This window comes from Narcine bancroftii, chromosome 1 (genome assembly GCF_036971445.1).
Source record: "Narcine bancroftii isolate sNarBan1 chromosome 1, sNarBan1.hap1, whole genome shotgun sequence".
Classification (NCBI taxonomy): domain Eukaryota; kingdom Metazoa; phylum Chordata; class Chondrichthyes; order Torpediniformes; family Narcinidae; genus Narcine; species Narcine bancroftii.
The window spans coordinates 433054504-433078843 of record NC_091469.1 but is presented as its reverse complement, the minus strand read 5'-3'; the positions used below and the strand labels follow the sequence as shown (position 1 = coordinate 433078843).

The 24340-nt window shown below is 40.3% G+C and overlaps 1 protein-coding gene across 1 annotated transcript in view; it reads right to left on the bottom strand.

The window, feature by feature from the left end:
• The window catches only part of cubn (cubilin (intrinsic factor-cobalamin receptor)), a 362173-nt gene that overhangs the window by 197889 nt on the left and 139944 nt on the right, over positions 1-24340 (bottom strand). The window contains exons 24-32 of the mRNA XM_069931217.1: positions 23214-23370; positions 23014-23130; positions 18283-18396; positions 14813-14941; positions 10804-10936; positions 10455-10660; positions 6515-6696; positions 5464-5665; positions 3472-3669 (exon numbers count right to left, since the gene is read on the bottom strand). Of these exons, the coding sequence (XP_069787318.1) occupies positions 3472-3669; positions 5464-5665; positions 6515-6696; positions 10455-10660; positions 10804-10936; positions 14813-14941; positions 18283-18396; positions 23014-23130; positions 23214-23370 (1438 nt within the window). The remainder of the gene's footprint in view (positions 1-3471; positions 3670-5463; positions 5666-6514; positions 6697-10454; positions 10661-10803; positions 10937-14812; positions 14942-18282; positions 18397-23013; positions 23131-23213; positions 23371-24340) is intronic.

Below are 24340 nucleotides of genomic sequence, written 5' to 3'. Positions count from 1 at the left end.
AAGGGGCAAAGGGAAGAGAGAGATATATATAGAGAGCTACAGGAAAGGAGACGTGGGGAGGGGAGGGGGTCTGGCTAATGGAAACCGGAGAAGTCAATGTTAATGCCATCTGGCTGGAGCTTTCCCAAATGGAATATCAGGAGCTGTTCCTACAATTGGCAGGTGGTCTTTGTTTAGCAGTGCAGGAGTCCATGGACAGATATGTCGGCAAGGGAATGGGGTCGGGAATTGTAATGGGTGGCCACTGGGAGATCCCTGTTATCGCAATGGACATAGCTGAGGTGCTCAATAAACCGATCTTCCAGTCAGCATCCAGTCTCTCTGATGTAAAGAAGACTACAACGGGAGCACTGGCTGCAGTAGATGAACCCTCCAGACTCACAGATGAAGTGCTGCTTTCCTTGTAAGGACTTTTTGGGGCCTCGAACAGTAGTGAGGGAGGTGTGGGTGCAAGTGGAGCATGTTCTGAGATCAAAAGGGTAGTTGCCAAGGGATCGATTGTTGTGAAGGTAGAAGTGGATGAAGAAGTCATAGAGGGAGTCATTCCTGAGGAAGGTGGAGATGGGAGGAGCAGGGAAACACAGAAATGTTGGAGGAACTCAGCAGGTCTCGCAGCATCCAAAGGAGGTAGAGATATATTACTGTCATTTCAGGCCCCATGGTATGGGGACAAGCTCGTAGTGGCTGAATAAAAGAAATAGCAGGGGGGAGGAATACAGATCAACAGACAAAAACACTCCACCTTATGATCTAGAAGAGGGAACAGAGTGCAGAGTATCTAAGTTTGCTGATGACACTAAATTGAGTGGAAAAGCAAATTATGCAAAGGATATGGAGAACCTGCAGAGATATAGATAGGTTAAGAGAGTGAGCGAGCATCTGGAAAATGGAGTACAATATTGGCAAATGTGATGTTATCTACTTTGGAAGGAAAAATAGAAGTGATTGCAACATGCTGCCGTGCAGAAGTTCTTGGGAATGCTTGTGCATGAATCACCAAAGGTTGGTTTGCAGGTGCAGAAGGCTATCAAGAAGGCAAATTGAATGTTGGCCTTCATTACTAGAGTGATGGAATTTAAGAGCAGGGAAGTTATGCTGCAGCTCTACAAAAGGTACTGGTGAAACCACATCTGAAATACTGAGAGCAGTTCTGGTCTCCTTACTTGAGGAAGGATGTATTGGCTTTAGACACAGTGCAGAGGAGGAATGTCAGGTTGATTCCAGAGATGAAGGGTTGGCCTACGAGGAGAGATTAAATCTTCTGGGACTCTACTCACTGGAATTTAGAAGGATGAGAGGGGATCTTGTAGAAACATTTAAAATTATATAAGGCATAGATAAGATAGAGGTAGATATGTTGTTTATATTGGTAGGAGAGACCAGAACTAAGGAACATAACCACAAAATTCAGGATCATAGATATAGAATAGAGTTGCTTTTTCCCCAGAGGATGGTAAATCTGTGGAATTTGCTGCCCATTGAAGCGGTGGAGGCTACCTCAGTAAATATAATTAAGACAAGATTAAATAGATGTTTACATAGTAAGGAAATTAAGGGATATAAGGAAAAGGGGTAGGTGGAGATGAGTCCACCGTCAGATCAGCCATGTGAATGGTAGAGCAGGCTTGACCAACCGGATAGCCTACTCTTGGTTTTATTTCTTTTACCTCAGCTCTGTGCTCACAGAGACAAATCCCCTCCCCTTATCAATTCTCACATTTCCTCTTCTCCATATCCAATTATTACCTTTGGTCTGTTAGTCTATACTTCTCGCCCTGCTATTTCTTTTATTTAGGCACTGCTTGTTTCTTCCCATTACCTTGAAGAAGGGGTCAGGCCCAACAAGACCTGCTGAGTTCCTCAGCACTTCTGTCTTTAACTACAATCAGTCAGAGCCCTGGAGGAATATAAAGATCGCAGAAAAGACCTCGATCATGGCTTTAGGAAGGTCAAAATGACTGGGATGCCAAGAATGAACAAGATTAAAGAAAATCCCAAGGCATTTCATACTTGCATTATTAACAAGAGGATGATGAGCAAGAGGACAGGACCACTCATGGTTAAAAAAATTGAATTTATGCTTGGAGTTTGAGGACGTGGATGAGGTAGTAAAGGAACACTTTGCATCAGTATTTACAAATGGAAGGGAGAAGGACATAGAAGCATAATGTTAAGAATGCTCTGGGACCCATTCATGATTCCCAATCTATTTACCAGCAAATGTCCTGACTAATTCATTTTATTTCCTCGAGACTTTTTCTTGTGATCAATGATTGTCTTCCGCCATTACTTAGTGACTGGAGATCAGGTCTTTATGCAGGTTTAATAGGCGGACTATTCTATTGTAGCCAATACTTTAGACCTTGTGTGAACTTCAACTGGCTTACCAGTTAAGTTATGCTGCAACTGTACAAGCTTCAGGCTTAACTGCTTTTCCAGTACTAAGACATTTTTTTGGTCTAGGATTCTTGGGCTTCAAATAATTAAAGTTCACACTCTGATGGTGAAATAAAACCTGATCAGTGTTAAAGCTACTTGATCATCATTTAGGACTATAATGTTTTCTGCCTCAAGTGCCTCGGAACTCAGAAGGTTGCAGAAAATGGCAAGCCTAATCAAGTCAAAAGATATATTGTTAGAGTACATACATGACATCACATACAATGCTGAGATGCTTTTTTTTGTTCTGTGGTTGAGGCAGAATTACCACTTATTGGTAGTTCAAAAAAATGTACACAGTCTAAACATGTGAACAATTAAAGAACTGTAAACAGATAATGAATGTAATAATACTGTGCAATAGAGAGAGAATAAGAAAATCAATAAGAGTCCTTAAATAAGACCCTGATTGAGTTTGCCATTGAGGAGTCTGATGGTGGAGGGGTAGCAGCTGTTCCTGAACCTGGTGGGGTGAGTCTTGTGGCATCTATACCTCTTTACTGATGGCAGTAACGAGAACAGAGAATGTGCTGGGTGGTGTGGATCTTTGATGATTGCTACTGCTCTCCAACGACAGTGTTCCCTGTAGATGCTCTCAAAAGTAGGGAGGGTTTTGCCTGTGATGCCTTGGGCTGTGTTCACTACATTTTGGAGGGCTTTACACTCAGGGGTATTGGTGTCCTCATACCAGGCCGTGATGTAGCCGGTCAGCACACTTTCCACCACAATCTGTTCCTGTTGCTACCCAATAATGTTGGCATTATCTCCTCTGTCCTCTCAGTCTTGATGAAAGGCTTTTAGATCTGAAATATCAATAATTCTTTTTCTCCCACTGAAGCTGCTCAACCTGCAGATTGTTTTGAAAACGATTTTTAAATTACTTCTGACCAATTTGTGATATTTGTTTGCATGGTATCAGGTTGACACATTATCCAGCATATGTTTTGTGCAAAGAAATTAGATTAAATCCATTTTCTGGGCAATTCAATTATTGAATGGTTTATAATTTCATAATATAAAATGAGAAATTACCATCTCTGACGACCAGCTTGTCATAATGACAGAGCCAATGAGCTTCAATATCGAGAGCCAGAATGTTGAGTTCCACTGTGCTCTGTGGTGCCCAAATGATCCAAGCACAGTCCAAATATGATTCATATTCATTAGGCCAGCCTGGTGAGAAAAGAAAGGTCGGGCTGGCCCCAGCCATGACAACTCCGCCACATGAGCCTAGAAGAGAATAAAGCTTAAGCTGCCCATTCATCATCGAATTCAGTTGAGGTTCCACAGACTGCAAGTTGCTTTAAATGCAATGTGTTTTCTTCAAGCTTTCAAGAAATAAACCCTTACAAAATATCTCACTTTCTAGCCTGAACTCAAAATGCCAAAAAGTTAACTTTTTTCTGACTTTTGTTTTAATCACCATAAGCAAACTAAGTAATTTTCACAAGCTAATTGTCTCCATTATCCTCCCAACCTTCATTATAAAAATAAATGGCTGCTCAAAAGAATCTGTGGTGGTGGTAAGACACAGAGGCTCTAGTCTTCCTCTCATTTATTGAGCTCCTGAGGTGTGCAGGAATGTTCTGTCCCCACAATGATATGCCAGAAACTTTGTATCCAACTTGATTTGTTGCAATTCCTGCAGAGTCCTGCTTGACCAATCATTCAAAATAACCTTTCTATTTTCTTGGTGATATATAAATAATTATGAAGAGAAAGAAGTAGTGTTTCATATTACTGTAGATTATTAATATATATATTTTTATTCACAGGATATTGACATTCTCGCAATGTATCTGTTTGATTTAATAGAATAGTTTACTGCACCATTTTCAGCATATTTGTCCACCCAATCTGGTTGTTCGAAAGCCATCTTTTCAGATTACCATTTTTAATTACTATTCGGTTAACCTAACTTAAATGACCCATTAGCAATTTAATTGGAGTGTTTAAACTAATGTTTCATTCAAATTAATCAATGGTGACTTTTTAATTGTAATTACTCCTTAGTTATAAATGGTTCTGCAATAGAAAACAAAATTCAAAAATCCTGTTCTTGCCTCCCCTGCAGGGAATGTGGCAAATAAATGCCAGAAATATCGGTGTGAAACAGAAAAGGTTCATGATGCTGTGATTATAGTAGAAACATAGAAATGATGGAGGAACTCAGTAAGTCTCACAGCGTCCATAGGATATATAACCAATGTTTCAGGTTTGAGCCCTTCTTCAAGGCGTGAGTGAAAAGCAGACAGGTGTCTGAATTAAAAGACTGGGGAGAAGGTCAGGGGAAGGAGCACAGACCCGTAGACAAAAGGTGTTAAATGGATACAGATAGGAGGACAGTAGAGAGGAAAGGTGAGAATTGATTGGGGTTGTGGGGAGAGGGGGAGATTGACTCTGCAAGAGTAGAGTTGGGGGAAAGGAGACAGAGGGAAAAGGGGAGAGAGACGGAGCCAGAAATGTTGGAGGGGGAATTCCTATGTTCGTTAGTTTTAATCTTCCTATTAGCCAACTTCTTGCAAGCTTGGATGATCAGGGACACTGGTATGATTAGGGGAACATGTGTAATCACCCCACAGTGAAGGTTTTTGATATGTTTTCATTTACATAGCAACTGGGGCATTGTAGGAGGCAATTATGGAAAAGTACCATTGAAAAGCCAATAGAGTAGCAGGTGCCCCACCAGTATGGATACTTGTTTTGTGATTGCTGATCTTTTCTGTTTAGACAGGTTTTTCATGAATAAATAACCAATGACTGTTTAAGCATAATAGCAGGTTCAAAGCCTGCAATCTAATGTGAGTATATATATTGGTGATATTTTCTTCAAGGAAGCTTGATTAATGGACAGGAGAGCACCTGCCCCTTTCCACAACCTTAACTCTCTAACTTCAGTGCCATATATCCAACAGGCATAAATTTGTCTTAACTAGTTGAGACCAAGGACAAATTTTCAGCCTTCTCTGTGACTTCTTTTATTTTCAGAATTATAGACATTCCCTTTATTTTAAAACCACATACCAGGCTGAAGAGTTGGTGTCGCGGTTGGGCTAACAATATTTTGAACTGCAAACCATTCCAGCAGGAAACCTTTTCCATTTACAGAGTAGTCACTGATAAACTGAAGAGTTAGGGTGTTTCCAGTGGAGGACACAGCCGGAGGCAGTTCAGAGCCGCAGTATGTTCCAATACGACGTGCACGAATATTAGGACCATCATAGAACTAGAATCAGAACCAGCAAATATGGAAAGTTGGTCATCGTATATTCACACAAAAAATAATATTTGTTGAGTTCCAATAGCATTAGTTGATTTTCGATTATTTTCTTTTTGCAGCAGTATTTAATTTTTTCCAATATATTAATTGTTGACAATTCTGCTTTTTGTTTTTTACATTCATTTTTTTCTCATTGCTTTCTCTCTTTGACTCAATTATTTTTACTCATTTTGAACCTAAATGGCTAACTGTTATTTGAGACCATGACTTTTTTTCTAGACTTCTCAGTCAGAGAAGCAGTTACCTTTTTGAGCTAAGAGTTTTGGAGATTTCAATTAGGTTAATATTTTGTACTTTAAATGCTATAGCCAACTTCAATCTCTCCATTTTTCTGTTTCCTCATTGACTGTTGTCAAAATGCATGACCCTTGTAAGAGGTGATAGCTTTCTCCACGGTTTCTGCATCTTCGTTTCCCTTCTTCCCCAGCTTCACCATCACCCCCCCCCCCCCCCCCCCCAACAGATATGGAGCCAATGAATACTGTACTTAGTGCTGCCTATACCCTGAATTGTCTTTATTAGGCTCTGCCTACTTTCAGGCATAATCAAAGGTGCAGAATGATTTTAATTTTGTACTGCTCCAATGGTATAATAAAAAGTCCTGTAGATATAATTTCAACTGAAAATGTAAGTGATTAACAAGGTTAAAATCAATTTTTAAAAATAATAGACTTATTGTGTTTTAAGGCTGTACTGTGGCTTTCAACAAAATTCTATATTAAAAAAAAACATGAACTGATTGGCAAAACCATGAAGTGCAAACTTGAAACTTTTCAAGATTTAAAGGTTACCTACCATTAACTTATCATATCTGCATCTAAAAAGTGTATCAATGTCCATCTCTTGAATTCTGGCATGGATGATATGAAATACTGGGGCAGTAATTGTCCAGTGGTAATTGACGTTGTCTGGGTAATGTTGTGGCCATAATGGAGATGTAATTTGCCCTTGGATGCCAACAATTTCATTGCCATATACTGAAATAAATAAATTTTAAATTAAGGCAAGAATCTTGTATGTTAATAATGGCTACTTCTTATTGTATTTTTTATGGATTTTATATATATTGGCTTGTTTAGCTCCCACATCTTTTTTTTTTAATTTAGAGATATGGTATCAGGGCCTTCGAGCCCACAAGCCTGTGCCACCTAAGTACACCAATTAATTGACAAACCCTACAGGTTTTTGAAGGGTGGGAGGTAAACAGAGCACCCGGAGGAAACCCATGCAGTCACAGGGAGAACATACAAACTCCCTACAGACAGTACTGGATTCAATCCCAGGTCACTAGCGCTATAATAGCATTGTGCTAACTGTGACACAGATGTGCTGCATTGAGAAACAAATTGACACTGCCATTAGGAAAAAGCATGTTAGTAGAGGGTTTGTTTTTGATCAGATATCTCTGAATAGTGATGTTCTACAGGGATTTGTATCATAGAGATCGTTACTGTTTGAAATGTAAGTGAATGATTTGGATGCAGGAGGTATGATCAGATTGGAAGGGTTGTTGACAGAGTGGAGGGTAATCTTAGGCTATAGGGTGATGTCAATTGAGTAAGAAATGGTAGATGGAGTTTAATCCAGGTAGATATGAGGGGAGTAATAAGGATAGAACATGCCATGAATGTTAAGATCCTAGGGAGAATTGACAACATCTCTGTGTCCAAATCCAAATATCCTTGATGATAGAAGTGCAGGAAGGTAACATGGGATAGTGGTCTTCAGAGGAGGGAGATTATAATCCATCTTTATGAAACATTGATCAGATCTCAGATGAGATATCATGTGCAAAGGAAGATATGATGGTGCTGGAGAGGGTGCACCAGAGATTCATTAGGATGCTACCTAGGATGGACAGTTTCAGTTATTAGTTTATTTATGTATCCCATTTAAAACAACTCACGTTGACCAAGGTGCTGAACAGATTATAAATTACATCTCAAATTAAGCAGCTATTTAAAGTGCAATTTAAAATGGATACCCGGGGAGTAGAATTGTACATTCAACATGGCACAATCTACAATCACCTCAAAATGCTTGCAAATAAAAATACAATTTCAACCTGGATTTAAAAGAGTTGAAGAATAAGGGCTGATTTGATGGAGAGAGGAATGTTGTTCCACAGTCTGGGTTTGCGATTTGAGCGAGGAACAACCGTGCTGAGGGGTTGGCTGATCTGAGGGGTCTTGAAGATTAAGAGGGGGCTAGCCCATTGATGGTTATGTGAACAAACTGGAGAACTTTAAAATCTATTCTGAGCCGTACTGGCTGCCAGTAAAGGGAGGCCAGAATAGGGGTGATGTGGTCCCTCCTCTTGGCTCCCGTCAGGAGCCTTGCTGCAGCATTCTGCAAAAGTTACAGACAGGATAATGATGACAGACTAATTCCTATATATAGAGTTAGAGTAGTGAAAATGAGGGTGTGGATAACTTTCTCGAGGTCTTTCAACTACAGGAATAATTTGATTTTGGGAATAATGCGGAGCTGGAAAAAGCTAGTTTTTACTTCTACATTGACTTGATTGTCAAACTTGAAAGTGGAATCGAATATCACACCAAGGGATTTGATGTGTGGTTTAATAAGGTGGATAAGTTACCAAGGGTATTGGAGATCATTTTGGTGGAGTTTTGGGGGGGTGAAATAGGATGATCTCTGATTTGCCTTTGTTTAGCTGCAGGAAGTTTTGAGCCATCCAGCACTTTATGTCCTTCAGACAGTCGTTGAAGCTGGTTATCTTTGCTTGATCATTGGGCTTCAGGGGGAGATAGAACTGAGTATCATCAGCGTAGCAGTGGAAGAAGATGCTATGTTTTTGGATGATATGACCAAGGGGAAGCATGCATCAGGCCCAATTTTCTCTCTCTGGAAAGGAGGAGGTTAAGAGGGGACATGATTGAGATGACAAAAATTATAAAGGGATACAGTAAGAAACTTTCACCCCTTTCTAAACTTAATAAATGCAGTAGACTTAGATTTAGGGTAAAGATCAAGAAATTTACAGGGGATCTGATGAAGATTTTTTCCATTCAGAGACTTGCAGGCTGGAAAGACTGTTGGAAGTAGTGGGTCAAGCACTGGTAAATGAGATTAATATTAGTGGTGCCCACTGGTTAACTTGAATTTGATGGGCCAAATGGCCTGTTTTCATATCGTATGTCCCCATAAGCAACTAGTGCATTTTATGGATGGTGCATATTGCAGCCATTGTGTCTTGATGGTGATGAGAATGAATGCTTAGTGTGGTGGAATGAATGTAAATCAAGTAGGCTGCTTTGCCTCTGTAGTGTTGTGAAGCAACATTCATGGAAACCAATGAAAACTATTTAATCATATTGTTAATTTGATATTAATCACATAGTTTTGCATACAAATCAACATCTGCATTTATATATTTAAAAAAATAATAAATAAACAACATCACACTTTAAATTATTTACAAATATGCATAAGATGTTTCACTCTGTCACTGCAAAAGTAATCACATTTGATTTACTCTGCATCACCCTGCCATTGGCTAAAATTATTTGTCTTTATATATATGAAAAAAACAATCCATTGGAAAAAGGAATAGAGATCTTTCAATAGACACAAATATATCACAATAATTGATCAGGTTGTCATCAGTAAACTGATTTCTTGGTGTGGCTGCCAAAGCTGCTGAAAGGGCAGACCTGGGGTAAGCAGAAAACTGAGACACAATGTTCCCTCAAAGGGTCCTACCACCAACAGCTCCATACCCACTTTAAACAGCCTGTTAAAGGAGCCAAATTGTGTTTTATTGAAAATCCTGTGACCATGGGGTCTGCCCCAAAGATGCCAGTGCCTGTGTTAAGTAGAATGCATGAGGGGTTGCAGATGCCAGGGGAGTATAGCAGACTGGCATAGGGCACCATTCTCAGGGAGAACACCCTCTCCCTTCCCCCCCCCCCCCCGCCCCCGAGAAGAAGCAGAGAAAATTTCCCTAAAGATGGTGACCACGGTGCAGACCAGTAAGGGGCTCAGTGACTGAAGGACATACACAGGTGAGCTGTTGGCAACTTATGGATGAGGAACCCACACAGGCTGCAAGGACCTGGCAACAAGGTCAACAGACTCACATCAGGCTGCGGGCTGGTGGAGACTGGTTCATGAGAACCAGGTATTGGAATCAAGATTTGAGAAGGTGGTGAGGGCAAGAGGGGCGCTGGGCACTGAAGGTTTCCTCATCCTGTCAGAGGTTTGGATCTGCGCTCGGGTTGCTGGTGGTTTGGACTGAACTGGAATCTTGGGCAGCTGCAGGAGCACTGGAACCGAATCTATGGACACTCTGAAGGGATTCTCATTTGCTTCTGTTTCTCTGACTGTAAGGTTGCTGGGCAATGATAATGGTGTATCCTTGCCTTATGGCAGACTAAAGGCAGTTTCATGTAAAATGATATATCTGTTTTATTACATGAGAATAAATAGTATCTGATCTGATCTTTTACTGACTTCCAAAATAAAAGATTTAAATTACTTTGGAAAAAAGGGTATTGATGGTGACCAAATAATAGTTTTCCAAGACTGAAAGCATGAAATCTAAAGTGTTGACTCGATAATACAGCAAGTTCACAAATATTAAAGGAGATTGGAGTCACAACAAAGATTCTGTACACTTAACACAAAGAATAGCGCAAGTACCAAACTTGAAAATGTTTTAAAGTACGTGAACTTTTTCACAACTAAAGTACTAATCTTTGAGTGCATTACTTACGATGGGAAAAAATTGCCCTGAATCCAAGCTGAGAAGATGACAGACCAGACACAAATTTAACCCATAGGATATGCCCAATGACTGACGTGCAATTTGCAGGCAAAATGGAACCACAGAAGCGTCCAATCAGTTGTCCAGTGGCATTCCCTTCTCGAATTTCAAGGTAATCCAAAGAGCAGTTTATGCTATATGCGATATTAAAACTTCTGTGAAATGTAAATCAACAATACATTTCATGTGAATAGTTATTGAATGATGTCAACTATCCAACAGTGCTACAGTAAAATATGACTTAATCAAACATGATAATGTCAGATATGTTGAAAAGAATTATGTAAATCTTAATTACATGAAGGATACTTGGACCCGATTACCAGGGGAGCTGATGATATACCAGATGCATTCACTGTTAGATGGATACTTTTCAGGATAGTTAGGGCTATTGAATGCTCCAGATTCCATGTGAAACATTCCACCACAGGCTGCGAACAGGATAACAGAACACAATTCCCATGAGTATTGTACTGTGGCTGTTAAATGAATTCAGTTTCTCGGGTTACTTACTAACTTTAATCTGTATTCTCTAGTATGTAGCTACGTACATTTTTAAAATTTCTAATTGCATTTATGCTAAATATGACAATTCAACAAATCATCTGATAACTATCAAGCCAAAATTTTACTTTGAGTTCTAAATTAATTTAAATCCTTTATCCAAAAACAAACAAATAACATATATATATATAAAAGTAAAGATAGCAAGACATCCTGTTGTTTATAAAGGAACAATAACTCGCTGAATTGTGAATAATTTTGTACATTGGTTTATCTCACTGGAGAGCCATCATTCACATCTTCATAAATTTTTAATTTAAAGTACTGCTATGGCCTCTGTCAGTTGTGGGTGACAGTGGGTACTGTGTCTCTGGTAGTCACTGTTAACTGGATTGCCCACTCCAGGGCGCGTCAGGGCAGAGTTGATATGGAGATCCATCTGTTGTCCAAGCAGTGGGAAACCCTCCCCCATGCTAATAATAGGTCCCAAGGAACGATGAAAGACGATACAGTTTGGTGCCAGCAGCATCTCAGGAGTTACCAAGGGTACAGCAGTCAGCTGCCTTCAGGACTCCAACTGTGGATTTTTCCTCACGGTTTACTCCCAAAGTCTTTCCTGTGAGCAGGTATAGCCACAAGAGAGCGGAGAATTGAAATCAGAGTTTTCCCTCTCCTAGATGAATTTCCATCTCTGGTTAATGAGCCCCATCTACCTGGCCAACTGATTTCAAGGCGCCAGTACCTCACCTTTGTCACTTCTCCTGTCAGTGAGAACAGATCCGCTGGACACAAGAAATACGCCACAAGTGAAGGCCAGAAGTTGGACTTGGTTGCAGAGGCTATTTGAGATGCAAGCTATGAAGAGCAGTTTTGTAGCAGTGGGAGCTTGTCCCCGCTACCATCCTTCAGCTATGACAACCTTTAGAGCTGGGGGGCAGCTGGGTGCTGGGATCAGTGTGGGGACCAACAGTGGGCTGGTGGGAAAGAGTGGGATAGCAGGACCAATGCAGAACTGATAGCAGGCCACCTGGAGTCTCCCGAAGGGCCACCACCAGGCCCAACATTGACCCGACCACCCTGTTTCCCCCCCCCCCCCCAACAACAGATGGCAGTGATGCTAGTGAGCCATGCTGCGACGGTGATCACTCTTGACATTACTCACCATTATCATCTTAATTTCAACTTCGCCTATAAGACCCAGGGAATATTTTTGAGCCATTTTTTGCAGAAAAAGTAGGTCTTATATGCCATCAAATATGGATAAGAGGAAAGATAATCATGCTGGAGTAGAAGAAGATGTGAAAGGAGAAAATAAAAAATGGCCTGAAAATTAGAGTTAATATCTTTCTGAAATATTTTGCCAAAATTATGACATCATCAAGTTAATGGACTCAGCAAGTTGGGCAGTATCCATGGAGAGGAATGGACAGTCATTTTCAGATCAGGCCCCCTTTTCAAAACTTAGGTGGGATGGGGAAATACTAAACATAAAACGAGGATGATGGGCTGGGAGTGGCGAAGGTGGGAAGATGGCAGAGGTGAAATTGGGATACTTGTTGGGAGGAGGCCACTTGGGGACATTGTTTGAGAGAAAAACAAGTACTGGAATGGGTTAGGAAAATGGGAACAGGTAAAGGACAGATAAAAACAGTGGAATTGGATTAGGGGGTGTTATTTGAAATAGGAAAATTCAATGTTCATTTCATTTGGCTTCAGGATTCCCTTACAGAATATAGTACCTGTACCTGTCTCTATTCAGCCACTTGTATGTGTAGAGGGAGGAAGGAAGAGATTGATGTGATGTTCATTAGTGGGTGAGAGGATGATCCCTATCAGTCCATTGAAGTAACCTTGGCCACAATATCTGGAACTTGCTGAACTTCCAGAGCCTCTGAGCTGAGAATTTGGGTGGAGCTTCAAAATTAAACTTGTCCTGTAAATAATCCATGTCACAAGACATCCCAAAGTGAATTTAAAAGGGAGCAATTTATCTTCATTTAGACCTGGAAATAGTTGGGTTGAATTTGCCATCCATCATACCTATAAAACAGATGTAGGTCTCATATCACTGAGCCCAAAACAACCTGACATTTAATGTTTTACACAATAAAGGAGTGATACGTTTTATTATAAAAACACATTATTCTATTTTGTTGTCTGTTTATTTGTTGTATTTGCACTCTGTTTCACATTATTTGTTGCTTTGCCAGTTCACAATGGACTCTAGTCACTCACTCAACAAATATTTCCTTTGGATTGTTGGGTTGTGACTCAGCAAAAAGCCCATGTAACACAGAAGGGTTTCTGCACAGCATGGTCAATTTTCCAAGTCTGAATGTACGATGCAGGCTGAAATTTGTGCGATGTGGTTGTCTAGAAAATGGATCCGCCATTGCTTGTTTATATCATCAAGATCATTTATGGAATGTGGCTGCTTTTAAGTGTTTGCTCCAATTTCTCAACAAATCCCCTCCCAAAGGGAAGTTTGGATTGGGCACTTCCTGCCATGATTCATCAAGAAGGAAATGTGTTTTTCCACCCCCACCCTCCCCACCATATCAAATTTTGTGATGATACCATCTGACTTAATTACTAAACCATAGAAATTGGATTAAGAGTTTGCATCTTTAAATTTCCATTAATAACTCACAATACAATGAGTCCATCAAACTAAGGAGAAAAATATTTTTGAATTAAAGTGAACTCCCTCATCAGAACATTTCTTTTAAGTGCGTTGAAGAACAATTGGAAAGATCAAGGGTTCATTAAACTGTTTCGTCAATCTGTGCAATTGATGTTGAGATTGTATAAGGCGTTGGTGCGGCCTAATTTAGAGTTCTGAGTGCAGTTCTGGTCGCCTAATTATTGGAAGGATATAAACAGAGTGGAGAGAGTGCAGAGAAGATTTACCAGAATGTTACCTGGGTTTAAGCATCTAGAGTACAGGGAAAGATTGGGCAGATTAGGTCTTTATTCCTTGGAGCGTAGAAGGTTGAGAGGGGATTTAATAGAGGTATTTAAGATTATGAAAGGGATAGACAGAGTGGATGTGGATAGACTATTTCCGTTAAGAGTAGGAGAGATTGAAACAAGAGGACATGAGTTAAGAGTTAAGGGGCAGAGGTTTAGAGGTAACACGAGGGGGAACTTCTTTACTCAGAGAGTGGTAGCGGTGTGGAATGAGCTTCCGGGAGAAATAGTGGCGGCAGAGTCAATTTTATTATTTAAGAAAAAGCTGGACAGGTATATGGATGAGAAGAAGGTGGAGGGTTATGGTCATTGTGCAGGTAGGTGGGACTAGAGAGGAGTGTTTGGTTCGGTGCGGACTAGAAGGGCCTAATGGCCTGTTTCCGTGCTGTAATTGTTATGTTATGTTATGGCTTTGTCTGAATAGGGAACTTGGAGATCACAGAATACCATCTGCACGGGAGATGAAACTGCCAACAGCCTCTCTCAATTCAGCTTCCTGCATCCACAAATTCAACAAAGGTCACTCACTGCCTCCTGTCCATCACCTCTTGTTTTTTCCCATCTCCATGGCACAGGTTGTCAGGACAGAGTCCCTATATCAGCATGTGAATGGCATGGCAGCTATATGTCTCACAAGTGGTCATCACCTGTGTAATTTGCTGCATGTAATTTTTAACTATTTTAAAAGGTGGCAAATCACAATAATAATTTCCTAAAGTCATGATGTTCCAACCTTGCAATTTCTTTGTGACTTCTCAGTTGTCATCAGCATTACATGCAACTCCCATTCAGTGCACTAAAATGGTGCAACATCCTTTTTTTGAAGGGTTTACCTGATGTTGATGCAGCATAAATTGCTCGAAAGCCTCTAAATGAATTAATGTCGTTAGAGATGAAGTTGACAAACAAGGCATCACTGGATGATGTGATGGGATGAGGAATTGTATTCCCACAATAACGACCTATAATACATAAAGGCAAATCAAACCACAAAGACAAACTCTTTGAGCATTATGGTGTGTAAGAAATATGATACACACTGTACAGTGAAGCTGCAACATTATCGAATGAAGACAAAATAGAATTCTATGATATTTTAAAATAGAGAAGTTAACATCAGGGCAATGCTGAAATGACTTTCTCTGAGGGTTGCATAATAACATGCTGAAAAATATTCCTACTTCAAATTGTAGATTTAGAGCAAGATCTGCAACACTTTTACAACTACCCTTAATTATATATTGACAGCAATTTTCAGACTCCTGTGAACAGTTGAAGAAACTTGCAAATATTTAGCCCCTTTCACATTCACAAGACATCCCAAAGTGATTTATCACCAAGTTTGAAGTACAGTCATTGATGCGATGCAGGAAATGTGAGCTCCATGAAGAAGTATGTTCTAGTTACTGAGTCATCTGTTAATATAATAAATCATGGAATAGTGCACTGGAGAAAACCTCCTAGATCTACTTTAAAATAACATCATGTGATAATCTGATTTTACAACAATGTAAAAGCACTCATTGCTTTGAGGTAAAAGTGAACTGGTTTTACACAACAGCCATGGAGTATTTTGCTTTCTTGCTGGAATCTTACTAGCAGACTTTTCATCAGACATATTCAGTTGAATACTATCTGTATTAGAAGTTAAATATTCAGTTCTTTAGAGCAACCCAAAAACCTTGGAGAAACTCTGTGGTTCAGGGAGTATCCACGAAGGGCAATGGATTGTCAACATTTCAGTCGAAGTTGACGTCTATTGCCTTCCCTGGATGCTGCCTGATCCATTGAGTTCCTTTAGTCTTTGTGCAGTTCTCCAAATTTGTGATTAAAAAGTGATATTTTGCCTTAGAGAGCCACGGTGAAGGTGGACTGCTGAGAGAGTGGGAGACAGACTGAGCATGAGCAGAAAAATGATCTAAAGATTTCTGGACTTGGATGATAAACCACCACTGGGGGTGCTGTGGAGTGGAAGAAGGCCCAGAGCATGAGTCATGGTCTGGAGGACAGTTTAGAATGTTGGGATTTCAAAAAGGATAAACATTCCAAAGGCAGCCAGAAGGATCCGGACCAAGCAATTGTTCTCCTCTCTCTGCAAGCAATACAAGAAGACAACTTTGAATTTTGTGCTCTCTCACTCTCTCTCTCAAAGATCTTTTGGCTTCAGTTTACCAAACAAACTGAATTTTGTTTATGATCTTTGCTTCAGTTGAAATCGAAGTTTTGTGAGTCTTGTGTGTTTTGTGTTTGTTTTGTGTCTATGTTTTTCTGTGGGCTGGTTGGAAATATAACTTAGACTTTAATTACATATGTTATATTTAAGCTGGGGAATTTATTAGTTTTACTCTGTTATATAAATTTGCATAGTAACCAGTGGGCATTGTTATAAAGGGCAGGGTGGGGGGGGGGGGGGGGATTTTGAATTAAAGTTTGATGGTGAATTTTTTGTTAATAAAGTAATTGTTCATCTTTACCCCTGTGTGATATGCCTTCTTTGTGGTTGCTGGTTTGATCTTGTAACAGAAGGAATGAAATGTGTTCACTTTAATGCAAGTATTAGGAATAAGGGAATTGAACATGGATCAGTACATGGAATTACAATGTTGCGGCCATACAGAGACTTGGCTGAAGAAAGGACAGGAATGGCTGATGCAAATACTGGAGTTTAGATGTTTCAAAAGCAATCGGAAGGATGGGAAGAAGCATTATTAATCTGGGATAGTATCACAGCTGCAGAAAGGGAGGACATGGTGGAGCGATTGTCTACTGAGTCAGTGCGGGTGTGTCAAAATCAGGAAGGAAGCGACCATTCTATTGAGAGTAGTCTATCGGCCCCCAAATAGTATTGAGTCATTGAGAAGCAGATAAATAGTCATGTCTCACAAGCCTAATTCAAAGGAAGTGACAAAATAAATTGATGAAGTTTAATAAAGCATTTGACAGGGTCATCCATGGTAGACATTCAGAATGTTATGAGGCATGGTATCCATAGAACCTTGGATTCAAACTGGCTTGAAAGCAGAATGTAATAGTAGATGGAACATTCTGCCTGGAGGTCAGTGACTAGTGGAGTTCCACAGGGATCTGTTCTGGGACCCCTTCTCTTTGTGGTTTTTATAAATGTGCCCTGGATGAAGTGGAAAGATGGGTTAATAAGTTTGCACATGACTTGAAGATTGGAGGTGTTATGGATAGAGAAGAAGGCTGTGGTAGGATCCAACAGGTTATAGACAGGATACAGAGTTAGGCAGAAAAGAAAAGTGTCAGATGAATTTCAATCTGGATAAGAGTGAAGAGATGCTTTTTGGAAGGTCAAACTTGAAAGTGGAGGAAACAGTAGTAAATACTAAAGGATGTCTGTTTAAGATGAGGGGAGGAAATTTTAAGGGAGATGCCAGGGGTGTTCTTTTTTAAACAGAGAGTTGTGGGTGCCTGGAATGCATTGCCAAGGGTGGTGATGGAGGTTATGCAATAAAAGACTCTGAGACAGGCACATGGATATAAGGAAAATAGAGGTAGGGAGGGCTTAGATTGTTGAGAAAATTTATATAGGTCGGCACAATATTGTGGGCTAAAAGGCCTGTCCTGTAATGTTCTATGTTTGATGTACTATGTATATTGAGTTGTTACCAGGGAAAAACAATTTAATTCCTCTACGTCAAACAGGAGTCAGATTTTGGGGGAAAAAAAAACATTTTTAATTTTAATGTCTAACAAGCTTCACACATTCCAGAAAATTGAACATGAATCTTGAATTGTTTTCCTGGTGGCAGGGAAAGGAATGAGAGACCAAATTGCGTTGTGTGTATATGTATGAGGAGTTTTGACAATGAAAATAAAGAACAACCATTTTCTCTAACACAAGTAACTTGTGATCATTTATTTTATATAAACTGGTAAAGGAAGTCAAGAAATAAGGAAGCTTTTTTTTCTCCCTCATACACAGTGATTAAGATCTGGAGTGCAGCAATTGAAAACAGATTCCAATGGAATTTTCATTGGGTCATAGCACACTAGAAAATGACTGGATAGAAATGGTTGCACAGTTCTCTCAAAATGCCAGCATAGTTATGGCACACTGAGTAGTTTCCTTCTGTGCTGTAAGAATCAATGATTATAAATCCTATTCATGCTGTTTATTAATTATGAGTACACTTTAATATTCCTCTCTTGCAGATTTCAGAATTTATTTGTGTATAACTTAGACAGTTTAATAATAATCATTGTTATGATTTCAAGAAAGGAATATTGATTTTGCTGTTGCCATCACTATAGAGTTTTAAAAATTCCACTCTACACTTACCGACAGAAGCTGCCCCATAGTTGTCTCCATCTAGGATTTGCAAAACATCTGCCGAGCAGCCAGCCCCACTATTTTCAATTGCAATGTCAGTGAATGAGATTGTTACATGATTAACTGTTCACAAAAGAAATTAATGAAAGAGGAATCAATGAAGAAAGCCATCACATGCCAAGCATGAGCAGTTAAATTTCCTTTCACAAATGATCTCATTACCTTTTATTCACAGGAAATGACATTCTATTTTACACATAGAAACCTTGAGTGAGCAGAAAGCTTCTGTTCACTTGCTTTCAAACAAATTTCCACAATGATAAATTTGGTAATTTAATCATTTTATACTTTGCTTAAAGACGTTGTTGCATTCACTTGGGCGTATTGCCCTCACCATTAAGTCCTAGGGTTATTTCAAGCTCTAAATTTAACCTGGAATAATTTCTGGATGCAGAGTGGAAAGACAAATGTCCAACTGATCCAGCTCCTGTTAAATTTAACTTCTTTGTCTGATCAGGAAGTGGCAGTGGATGGAAGTTTCGGTGAGAGGAGATCACAGATTCGGTGTCAGGTGCCTTCTTCAATAATAGCCGAACCACCTCTCTTTAACATTCTTAGGCACTGCAACTGTTGACTCAACTGTCATTATGTATCCTCTAGTTAATTTTTAAAATTAAATTAATAGCTTAATTTTTTTATAGATTACAATGCTGCATCCAATCTAATGTCTACAATTTAAACAGTAAAATAGCTTCTGCTAGAGTGGCCATAGATTACCAAATAGGGTATGGGGTGGCTAGGGAGGGGCAGCACCTCTGGTGGTGGGGTGGGCCTTTATGCCTTTTTCGGACACCTCATCTACCTTTGGTCCCCACCTAATGCTCAGCTCTCACCTATGGCTCCAAGCAGCTGTAGCACGTGCAGCGGCCACACCCCTTAAACCGTCTCGGCAAATGGGCTAAACTAGGCGAGGCTAGCTTACCGATCTTGACTGTCGGTGAGGTAAGGGATTTGTCTAGCCCAGTGTGTAAAGTCTGGATCTGGCAGATTGAGCGGAAGAGACCGATTAATGGTCTAACGGTCAAGAAGGCAGGCCCAACAGGTGTTGTGGAGCGGTAAGAGCATGACAAGACACTTAGACATTCTGGTCATCCAATACAGCAAGAGAGGTATCCAGCCATAATGGTTGTCTGAGCCTCTGGATCAAGGTCTCCTTTGCTGAGAGAGTTGGATCGCCCCTGTGCAACGGCTGTTCCACTTAAAACTCCATCATGCACAGGTTTCTGTTGTGCGATTCATCTCAGTTAACCCAACTCATCAAGTCCTGCAGCGATGGGGGAGTGGCAAAGCAACAGGTGGGGATGACCACTGGCAGTTGTAGTCACAAACCTGCACGTAGGCCACCTTTGGACCAATGATCATTTGTCTCTGTACCTGGGGCAGCAGAGATATCTGGCAGCATCTAGGACAACTGGGCAGTTCTTTTTAGGACAGTATTTCCCATCCTCACATGATGGAAGGGGTTAGAAAAGTTAGGCCAAACATTGCCTGCCCCACAACAGCATCTGCCTAGCTAACCGCAGCTGGCAGATAGTTTCTTTAGCGGTCAACATATAAGAAAAATAAATCAGAGAAAACTCATTTTTGGAGCCTGGAATGTCCACACTTTGCTGGATAGAGACAAGGTGGCAAGGCCTGAAAGACAAATGGCACTCATAGCAGCTAAACTTTGCATTTACATCACTGCATTCAGTGAGATCAGGCTTGCAGATAAGGGTTCATTACAGGAATCAGTGAGTAGTCATACATTCTTTTGGAAAGAAAAACCAGAGACTGACCACAGGATCCATGGAGAAGGTTTTGCAATCAAAGCTGCTCTGCTGAAGAACGTCCCTACCCTACCCACTGGAACCAATGAATGTATCGAAGTTCCGCTCTCCTCTCGTTAAGTCCCGGCATATCACCATTTTCGGTGTCTATGCACCAATTCTTGTAAGTTCAGATGAAGACGAGGAAAGTTTCTACGAGGACCTGAACCAGACTATTTGGACAACCCCTGCCATTGACAAACTCGTCATTTTGGGTGACTTCAAATGCTAGGGTGGGGATAGATAGCAACAACTGGGATGGAGTCCTTGGGAGACATGGTGTGGGAAAGCCAAATAGTAATGGCCTGTTGCTTCTGATGTTCAGACTTGCAAACAAGTACAAAACAACTTTGATGCAATCTAGGTCCAAATACTGGAACCTACTTGACTATGTCATAGTACACCAGCGTGACCTTCAAGACGTCACCATCACCCAGGCCTTGCGAGGTGCCGAGTGTTGGACAGATCACAGGCTGGTTTAGTCAGTCCTCAACCTGCACGTAGTCCCTTTACATTGTAAACAATCAAAGACTGTCATTCAATATTGGAAGACTCTGTCTTCAAGCCCAACGTTTTCAAGATGTACTCAATGAAAAACTCTCCAGCAATTCCCTTCTTGTAGGAACCTGTTCTGAAAAGTGGAAGCAGCTCAAAGATGTTGTCATGCAGACTGCAACACCTATACTCGGAATGAAAACCCAAGTGCATCAAGATTGGTTTGATGAAAACCATGAGATCATTTCAACACCCCGAAGGGCCAAGAACAAGGCCTATGTAGACTGGCAAAATGACCCACCATCTTTCTCAAGGAAAGACAAGTTTAAACATCTGCAGAACTGCAAGAAATGAGGGACAAGTGGTGGCTGAGAAAAGCTGAGCAGGTGGAACTCTATGCAGACATGCATGCCACCAGAGAGTTTTCAGTGCCATAAAGTCAGTTTATGGTCCTTCTAAATCAGGATGCTCCCGTTTGCTGTCTTCTGATGGGTCGAGCCTGATCAAATACCAGGAAGAATTGAAAAACTGTTGGGCTGAATACTTCTCCAACCTACTCAACAGGCCGTCCGCAGTTGATCTTGATGTCTTACAGCACTTTCTTGGATGACCTATACCTGTCGCCTTCTACTGAAAGATCAATAAAACAATCTTGCAGATGAATTCAATTAAAGCAACAGGGCGGATGATATTCCTGCTGAGATCTACAAAGCTCTAAGCCCAAACATATTATAGGCATTCCAAGACAACCTGGAAGACATCTGGCTCACAGAAGAGATGCCTGATGACTTCCACGATGCCCTCATCATGGCTCTCTACAAAAATAAGTGAAGCAAATCAATCTGTGGAAACTACAGGGAGGGCTGCGAACCAGAATGCTCATTCAACACAATGTCTGCATCTCCACTAAGCTGAAAGTCTACAGAACTGTGGTCATCCCTTCTTTCCGATATGGATGTGAGACCTGGACTCAGTACCAATGTCATATCAAACAAATGGAGAAATTCCACATGCACGCCATCCATTCCATCCTTGGCATCTGCACAACAACGTGTCTTCTTCGAATCGAAGGACAACCAATAATGTGTGTGTGTATATAAATGTGTTAAAAATATTTGTTATATAAGATTTAAATGTAATTACAAAAGCATCAAGTGCAAATGCACTGTCTGTCTGTGTGTGTGTACATATATATATATATATATATATATTATATATATGTGTGTGTGTGTGTGTGATATGGTAACCTCTTTTGGAATGGCCGCCCGACTGCTAGGTGTTTCTTCAAAGCCCTGTGGGAGATTAAGGGCACAGCACTTAAATTACTAATGATTCTTGAATTGCAAATTAAAATTCTACTTTTGCAGTTGTGGAACTTAAGTTCACTTAATCTACCTGATACTTGCATAGGTATAGGTCTCAGGCCCGAAACATCGATTACCCTTTACTTTCTCTGGATGCTGCGTGACCTGCTGAGTTTCTCCAGCACTTTTGTGTTCTGCAATTTACCTGATGTGCTGAGCATATTTTGTATTGCCTTTTATTTTAGAAGCCCAGCAGCTGGCATGTTCTGCATTTGCCAGTTCCTTCTCTTTCACTGCCATCATCAAATTCTTCTGTTTCCAATACTGCATTCAGATCAGCTATGATTAACAGTGGTCATTGCCTTCTCTCAGATTCTTCCATTGTCATTTAATAAAACTAAAATATGTAACAACACATGAAATATTCTTGAGTTTTCCTGTTCCATAAGGCAGCCAAAGAGTCACCATTAGTATTGCCAGGAGCCTCTTCCATAATCAACAATCTTAGTAGTACACTGTGATGTCAGTCTACTTTTTTGGAACAGGATAATCCCACAAACAGAATCACAATGGTGCTACAGTTATCCATCCAGCCTCATAGTTCCAGAGGCACGGTTTTGTATTAACCAAGGATGTTGACTGGAGAGACTTTGGACAATCTCTCTGTGACGATGTGGCAAATAAAATTAAAGGTGGATTTTCAACCTGATATATTAGGCCTCTTCCCATATACGGCTTGACCTGCTGAGTATTTCCAGCATTTTCAGTTTTTCTATCAAAGGGGGAGTTGATAAACACATGAAAGAGAATAGTTGCAGAACTGCAAGGAAATGAGAAGAGAGAAAATTGCTCCGCTGGAACTAGTTTCTATCGAATGGGCTGAATAACTTCCTTCTGTGTCATGTTTGTTGAAACAAACAGGAACTGTACAGTTAACCGAAACAAACCTTATCTTATGATTAATTTCCTCAGCTGAAAAACACAAATTGAAAATCACTTGACATTGGCTAATACATAATTTTTTTTAAAAAGCACAGGAAACAGAGAGCAATCATAGTGAAAGGTTTACGTACATGGTTCTTGGGCTCTAATTATCCAGCTGCAGTTCTGATTGTTTGAATAGTTGCCTGGATATAGAGGTGATGTTATAGCTCCACCAATATCATCAGTAATAATACAGGACCCACACACTGTGAACAAAGTGCAAAATGAAAGTAGAATGTTCTAGATTAAATTTGGTTAATCCTCAAGTAAAAGTATGAAATTGTCTTGCCTTGATGAAACCGTGCTCTAAATCCTTTACTGTTACAACTATTTTGTGAGCTGAAATGTATGTATAACACATTGTAACTGGAGGTGAACCCTTCTGGCAGTATGTTTCCACACAGCTTTCTCAACAAGGGGGCTGCTTCATTCGAACCATCATAAACCTAGAACGGAAATAACAACTACAGTGATTACAATGGATTATGTTAAGTGCCAGCCAAAAAGGTACAAGGATAGATTCTTGAGAGTCATAGTGTTCTACAGCACAGAAATAGGCCCGTTGGCCCAACTTGTCCATGCTGACCAAGTTAGTCCTAACTTCATGTGCACTGCCCACGTCCCTCTAAACGGTTTCTGAATATTTCTTGAAAGTGAAAATTTTCCCTCCTTTATCGGGTAGCTCTGATATACCCATCACTCTGTGAAGTTGCCCCTCTAGTCTTAAATTGATGACACCCTAGATTTAGAAACACCCTACCCTGGAAAAAAGATGATGACTATTTTCCTTATCTATACTTCTCATGATGTTATAAACCTCCGAGGATGCAGCCTTAGTGTCCTACACTCCTTGGAGAAAAGTTCCATCCTGTCAAGTCTCTCCTTATAAATCAAGCCTACCAGTCTCAATGACATTCCTGTAAATCTTGCCTGAATTTTTCCAGCTTATGATATCTGTCCAACAGCTAGGTTACTAAGACTATACACAACACTCCAAATATGTCAGAACATAATACAGATAACACAGTATGGGCCCTTCAGCCCCTGATGATATGCTGACCCATACAGACCTACTCTACATCAATCACAGGCCATAACCCTCCAAATTTCTTACATCCATATACCAGTTTAAAAATCTTTTAAATGTCAACATTGCACCAACTTTCATCACCACTGATGGCAATGCATTACAGACACTCACCATCCTCTGTGTGAAAAAAACTTACTTCTGACATCTCTCCTAAACTTTCTTCCACTCACCTTAAAATGATGTCCTCTCATATTGGCCATTGCCGCCCTGGAAAAAAGGCACTGGCTTTCCAATATGTCTATGCCTCTCATAATCTTAAATACCTCTATTAAGTTGCCTCTCATCTTTTGTCACTCCAAAGCTTGCTCAACCTTTCTTCATGAGTC